This window comes from Malus sylvestris, chromosome 7 (assembly GCF_916048215.2).
Source record: "Malus sylvestris chromosome 7, drMalSylv7.2, whole genome shotgun sequence".
In the NCBI taxonomy this organism is placed as follows: Eukaryota; Viridiplantae; Streptophyta; class Magnoliopsida; order Rosales; family Rosaceae; genus Malus; species Malus sylvestris.
This window is the reverse complement of record NC_062266.1, coordinates 13,883,544-13,890,570: the sequence shown is the minus strand read 5'-3', so window position 1 is coordinate 13,890,570 and position 7,027 is coordinate 13,883,544. Positions and strand designations below refer to the sequence as shown.

The window sequence follows — 7,027 nt, the reverse complement described above, 5'->3', positions numbered from 1 at the left end:
TCACTAGAATTCTAGAATCCAGTGCGGGTTGTAGAATTAGGTAGTTGAATCCTGATCGAGCAGACGTTATTGAACCACAAGCACAAGAGTGGGACGTAAATACTGTTCGAATGACATAGCTATTACGCTAGCCTCTACCTTCTGTAATCAAGTTTGTACCATTGATATTCTTGTATTTATTTCTGTATTTCATTCTGCACAACAAATATTTTGATTAATAAATATTCTACAATTTCGAGTTCTGTTATTTTTATTTATTTCTGAATTGTTCTCCAACAGGGTTCGGGTGACCCGTTAACTAAACGCGTCGGGTTGAACCCGACCCAAACCCAATAATAAACCCGACCCGTTTACAGGTTTACATGTAGCTTTGTGTGATGTATTTCTTGACTTCACTCCCTTAAAACTCGAAAATATATAAGGATCTGAGTTACTTGACTTCACAACTTGCAATAGAGCTTATGATTTCATGAACCTTAACACAAGTTAATTATGTTGAGATTGTGACTTTCACATCAGGAAAGTTAAGAACCTTGATATGATCATACAAAGTTGAACTACACCTCATGTTACTGACTAATTTTACGGTGAAACTTTTCTTTTCTTTAAAAAAATCTCTCACAGACATGAGACATTATTAATTTCAAGGGAGAAAAGCTGCAAGAAGGCAACCAAAACTAAACTCAAAATCATTAAGAAACTTTTTGTCAAATATCTATGTACTTCAACCTTTTGTTTTTGAACCACACTACACTGCATATCCACATCAAATAGCACACCAAAAACTCTATAATAGGATAGCGTTATAGAAAACGCTATGACAACCGACTCTTTACCTTCTTCTTCTTGTTTTTTTTTTTTTTTGTACATCGATATATTTTTACCAAGGGCAAGAAGAGTTCAGCTAAGACACATAATAGGTAACCTAATTTGGTATCGAACTCACAATCCATAAGATTTGAACTTAAGATTTCTCACTTCCAAGTAAAGAGGAATACCACCTAACCGTATTAATGATTAGCGACAATTGACTCTTTACTAGCTCTGGCCTTTTCATAGCATTTCTGAAAGGAGTTATAAAAAATAAAATAAAAATTATATTATAGCATCCATGGATTATAGATGAAAAGGACAACATTTTTGAAGTGCCATTATTTTGCTTCTATAGGGTTTATATATTGATGTTAGTTAACATATCGTAGAAATATGACCGTAATTGGCTTTGTTCTATGCTAATACATAGTTGGTACAACAATTATTACTGTATAATGGTAGTTAATTAAATTGTAAACCCCTTACAAAAAGGCATGCACTTGATCATCAAATGATGGAAACGAAATATCATGTGTGTTACACCAAAACAAAGTTTCAAGTACTGCGTTACAATCTCTTGGCTCTCCTAAAAAACAACTATGAATAGGCACCAATATATATGGTCCATAATCCATGTAAATTCAAACTTTTATAAGTATCGTTGTAAATTTATATATTCAAACTAATTTGTTGACTTTTAGGGTTAATGTGTACATGTTATAAGTCCTCATCCTTATATGTTTTTCAATCAAGGCCCTTAGGGCTGGTTTGGTATTGCTGTGCTTTGAAAAAAAACTGCTGTGAGAATAAGTGGCTGTGCTGTGAGAATAAGCAGCTGTGAAATAAATCAGCAGAGTGTTTGGTAAATTTTTTTGTAAAAGTGCTTTTGGAAAAAAAAAAAACAGTCTGATAGTGGGTCTTTTCATTAAAGGAGCACTGTAGCTCAGTGTGCTTTGAAAAAAAACCAGTTTTCCAAAGCTGCAATTAGCAACTTTAGCTTTTTTCTTTGATTTCAGCTTATTCTCACAGCAGCTTCCAAAATAAGCCTTTGTTTTTTTCAGTTTACCAAACACCTAAAACCCTCACAGTTTTTTATCATGGATGCTTTTTTTTTAAGTACCTCACTCCCCAACCACCCCTTAATCTCATCTACAATTGGGTTTAAGAACTGTTAAGTGGTGCATGACTACGGATTTGGTACACGGACACTATCATACTACACATGTTTTCTAAGTCTGAAATTGATATAATTATATATAGACCAAGGAATACGGTTTCTAATATAGAACACGTACCCGGTGGACCAAATAAAACAAAGCCAATGAAAAACGGTGCAGTGGATAGGTGGCTGGTAACTAAGGAGCTAACACTTTAATACAACATGTACAGTCAATGGAAAAATATAAGATTTGATTTGGTAGATAGAACGGAAATTAATATGGAATTGTAGAGAATCGAGGAGTAGAAGAGAAACAAAAGGCTGTAAATTGATCACAACCTCTCTCTCTTGAATATTTAAGTGTGAAAACAACTGATGAATGAGCCATCACTCCCATGCACACGTCCCTTTCTCTCTTACTCTCCCCCACCTCTGCCGCTTCTGCACCATCTCTCTCTCACACATACACATACACACACATACACATCCTTTGGGAATGATAACCATACAATTTTCTCATCTATTTTTTACAAATATGACCATGAAAAGAAAAACAAATTTGTTACAGCGGCCAACTTGCTTATGAAAAGAAAAGCATTGATGAATCATGAACGTGCTTATTTTCTATTCATGATACATTATTTGGTTTGCAAATTTTATCTACGAATTTAGTCTTTCTAGCATAATTCTAACAATAAGGTAATATTAGGAAGACTAAATATATAGACTAAATTTTGTAAACTAAATGATATGTAAGTTGAGATTGGATTATTAGTTAAGTGTGATTAATGTGCTTCTTTTTTATTAGTGACACATAATTTAATTTACAAATTTAATCTATAAATTTAGTCTCTCTAGTATTACCCACAATAATAATATAAACTCTTACAACAATTTCCTTATGTTTAAAAGGTATCTGTTTGACGCTTTGCATATAAAGACTCATTTGTTCTTGACAATTAATGACAGTTTGACACATATCAAAATATCTCATGTGAATCACAAATGAAAATTTTGTGCCAACATGTCATAATTAAATTTAGTAGAAATGACTTCTTACACACAAAGGGGAGAGCAATAAGAAAGAATTATAAAATAAAAACATTTTTTTCTACTTAGTATTATAATCTAGTAGTATTCTTCTTTATTTGTAAGTTAGAGGTATGATATTCGATTCTCGCCAAAGACGAATTTAAACCACATTATTGCCAGCCTGTTGTGAGGTTTAACTCACTCTCTCATCCTTTAGTATAAATAATATTATTTGTTCAAAAGAAAAAAAAATACTATGTTACATCATACCCGGTCCCCAACCCAACTATATAATTAGTGCCATCTCTCTCTCTTTTCTTTTCTCTTTCTTCTCGTTCCTTAATATTAACTCATCATCAACAATTCTCAAGCAGCGAGATCAGATCCAAAATTTGTCTACTACCCATCATCAATATCCCACTGATAGATCGATCAGTCAAAATCCCATCAATCAAATCACCAAATCAATATTATCACCATCATCAGATCATCATCATCAAATTAGAAAGAAAGAAAGAATGTCTTCAGCTGCAGCATCATCCACTGTCTTTAACTCACAGGACCAACAACACCACCACCACCTTCTCTCCCCCACCGATCAGCTCTGTTATGTCCATTGCAACTTCTGTGACACCGTCCTTGCTGTACTTACTCATCTTATTCTTACCTTACTTTAACAATAAATTTCCTGGGTTTTAATTGTATATTATTGTTTTTGTATGTAGGTGAGCGTTCCTTGCAGCAGTTTGTTCAAGACTGTGACTGTTCGATGTGGCCACTGCAGCAACCTTATCTCCGTCAACATGTGTGCCCTTCTTCTTCCTCCGGCTAATAATAATAACCAACTTCACCTTCCACATCCTTTCTTCTCCACTCCTCACAATCTCCTTGTAGGTTTTCTTTTTTGGCTCATTATATGTATATAAATATGATTCGTTCTAATTGGCATAATAGTGTATAATTCATACTCGCATTTTGTAAGAATTTGTTAGGCCTTTTCTATTCAATTAAACTCTCAAATATTTTCATTTTTTATCTTCCAAATCAGCACACTCACTGAAAGACTACATAATGACAAACTACGAGTGTGAATATATATCATTTCCCTTTATTTATATTATATGTATATTGTTGTTCTGATGGGATCATGTGTGTGTGTATATATATAGCAGGAGGAAATCCGAAACACCCCATCCAACACAATGATGAATCACCAGCCTTGTTACACAAATGAATCGATCATGCCAATCCGAGGAGAAGGCTTTGAGCATCTTCAGGAGATACCTAAGCCTCCTGCAGTTGTCAACAGACGTGAGTGATATTTTTCTTCTTCTGTACCATAAGCACACCAAACTCATGTAATGGCTTTCAGGGTGTACCAAACCTTTTCATGTTTGTCTTAATTTATTTCTCTTTTAGCGTAGTGAATTTTTTTTTCTTTTCTTTCTGAATCCCTATCACTTTAAATTAGGCCTTTCTGGTAAACAGCACTCTCTTTTCCAATCAAGAAAAAAGTTCCAAATGTGAAACCAAGTTAACTTTTGAATGTTTGGGCTTACTTTTTAACAGTTCCCAATGTCTCTAGCTTTAGTTTTGTGTGTATCAGATCGAGACAGAGGCAAGAATCTTTAGCACACATTTATTTCATGTGCAGCTTTCTCCTTTCATGTTGTTTCAGATTTAGTTCTCAGTCTAGTGGCCGGTACTAAAGCTCACTTTAGATCCACAACTATACAGTTCTTCTTTTCTAGTATTCTTCAAACAGTTTTTGAGTATTTAAAATCTGATCAGGATCTATGTAGAAAACCCTAGATGAATTACACACACACACATATATTTGTGCAATCATTTTGCTTTTAGCTTGTTCTTATTTCTAATGTAAAGAATGGATGTGGTGATATGAGAGGAATACAAATTTAATACGCATTATCACATATTTATCTATTAAAGGAAAAACAAAGAAATAAAAAGGGCCAGCGAATTGATTATAATGTTTATCTGTCTACTTTTGTCTCTCTGCGAAATGTCTACGTTGGATATCCAGCTCCGGAGAAGAGACAGAGAGTGCCATCTGCCTACAACCGCTTTATCAAGTGAGTGAAATTATACATAAACTAAAACACAGTTATACTTAATCGCTTTCTATATATATAAATGTTTATGATGTAATAACTCAATATATACACATATATATAGACCTAGTCTTTGGAAGCATAACCATGAAATTGTTTATATTTGCAGGGAAGAGATACAACGTATTAAAGCTGGAAATCCTGATATAAGCCACAGAGAGGCCTTTAGTGCTGCTGCAAAGAATGTAAGCGTTGAATAAGGCTTCCGTTTCAACTTTAACCAGCTAGGGTTTCACTTTTAATAGCCACTATGTATGCAGATAACTAGCCAGCTAAGTTATTTAGGTTTTTTTTTTTTTTAAGAAAGTTAAGGTTTCATCATAAAATTAATTAACAATACGAGAAGTAATCTAACATTTTATAAGCTCTTACATAATTTGATCACTCAATGATGTAGAACTCTTTAAGCTTTACATCCTCACATTTTAAACGAAGGCAGCGTGGTTGTTTTGTTCTTTTGACTTTTAGAGGTTTTGAATGTTCTTATTTTCTTTTTTGTTACTCGTTAATTTTGTTGGTACATTTGTTTTGTTCTCTCAGTGGGCCCACTTCCCTCACATCCACTTCGGCCTTATGCCTGATCAACCCGTGAAGAAAACTAACATGCGCCAGCAGGTATACCTCAACCCTAATCGATCTGAGTTTCTTAGATGGAAACCCTAGTGACTGAAATAGTGTTATTACGCCTCTTTCATTCACTTTTAACGAAAATTAATGCACATGAAAGAACAAGTTTCGAAGGGTGTTTCAATCGGAAATTTATGAGTTTATGTCTTGGGTATTTGCAGGAAGGAGATGACATGCTCGTGAAAGATGGATTTTTCAGTACTCCTGCCAATGTGGGTGTCTCCCCGTACTAAAAGGATTAGGGTTTATCCTATTTCGTCCCTCTCAACTTTAACTAGTACTAGGGAATCTTATTTATATCCTAAGCTTTCTTGTTATTAGTCTCTAAAAACTTGGGTTGCATGCATGGTTATATTACTAGCTAGTCGTCGATTGAAGGATATGGAATCTATATGGTAATGGTAAAAAACCCATATGAATATTGACGGTTTTTAATGAAAATATATATCGCAAGAAGCAATTCTGTTCAAAGACCCATGTTGATCTGTTAACGAGTACTTATCAAGAAAATTTTAGGTTCACTCTAAAAGCAACTGAAAATAAGAGGTGTGATTCAGCTCATTAATTATCAGTACTTGCAAGGTTCTTTAGTTTTTTAATGTGAAATTTATACTCTCAACATGTCTTCTCAGTGAGAGTAGACATATATTGGGTGATCTGAAAGCTCCATAATCCGATAGGCTACATGTAGATAACCTACTCTGAGACTCTGTGAGCATCCAACCTTAAACCAATTGTCAATAGAAATATTTCTTTTAAAAACTCTTGCTCCACCGACAATTCTGGGTATGTATACCCTAAACCCTTCATCAAGTTGGATACCCAATCCGAATTTCTTTACAATGTTCTCTCTTTTGTTATTTGAAGCCTAGTTCTATGAGGCTTCAGATTAAAAAACAAATGCTGCTACGAGACTAACTTCAATGGTTGGGATTAAAATTTAATTTTTTAGTCCAAAAAATTTATGTTCTAACTTATAAACGGTTTTTCTCCTACAATGGTTTTGGTTTAAAATTTAGCTCGAAATTAGTAAAGAATGATTTTAGCCTGATTTTTTTTTTGTACCTTTAAAAAAATAACATTTATGTAGATTATTCTAATTTATTTTGAACATTTTAACCTAAAATATTCAAATCCGATAAATAATGAAAAATCAATCAACCTACCTCATTCTTACACATATGCACTACATGAAAAACCACACAACCTACTTGATTCTTAAACACAAATACATAGGTGGGTAAAAAGAAAAAAAGGAAGAATT

The 7,027-nt window shown here is 33.7% G+C and overlaps 1 protein-coding gene across 2 annotated transcripts; it reads left to right on the top strand.

The window, feature by feature from the left end:
- The first annotated feature begins 3,302 nt into the window (after positions 1–3,302).
- On the top strand, positions 3,303–6,234 carry LOC126628829 (axial regulator YABBY 1-like). 2 transcript variants are annotated; one of them, XM_050298670.1, is made up of 7 exons: positions 3,303–3,648; positions 3,730–3,894; positions 4,177–4,315; positions 5,049–5,097; positions 5,246–5,321; positions 5,677–5,751; positions 5,925–6,234. In XM_050298670.1, exons 1-7 carry the CDS (start codon positions 3,523–3,525, stop codon positions 5,994–5,996), a joined length of 702 nt encoding a protein of 233 aa, XP_050154627.1. In that variant the 5' UTR covers positions 3,303–3,522; the 3' UTR covers positions 5,997–6,234. The 2 variants fall into 2 exon arrangements, with proteins under 2 accessions (XP_050154627.1, XP_050154626.1); XM_050298669.1 differs by having other exon boundaries at positions 3,306–3,648; positions 4,174–4,315.
- The last annotated feature ends 793 nt before the right edge of the window (positions 6,235–7,027 follow it).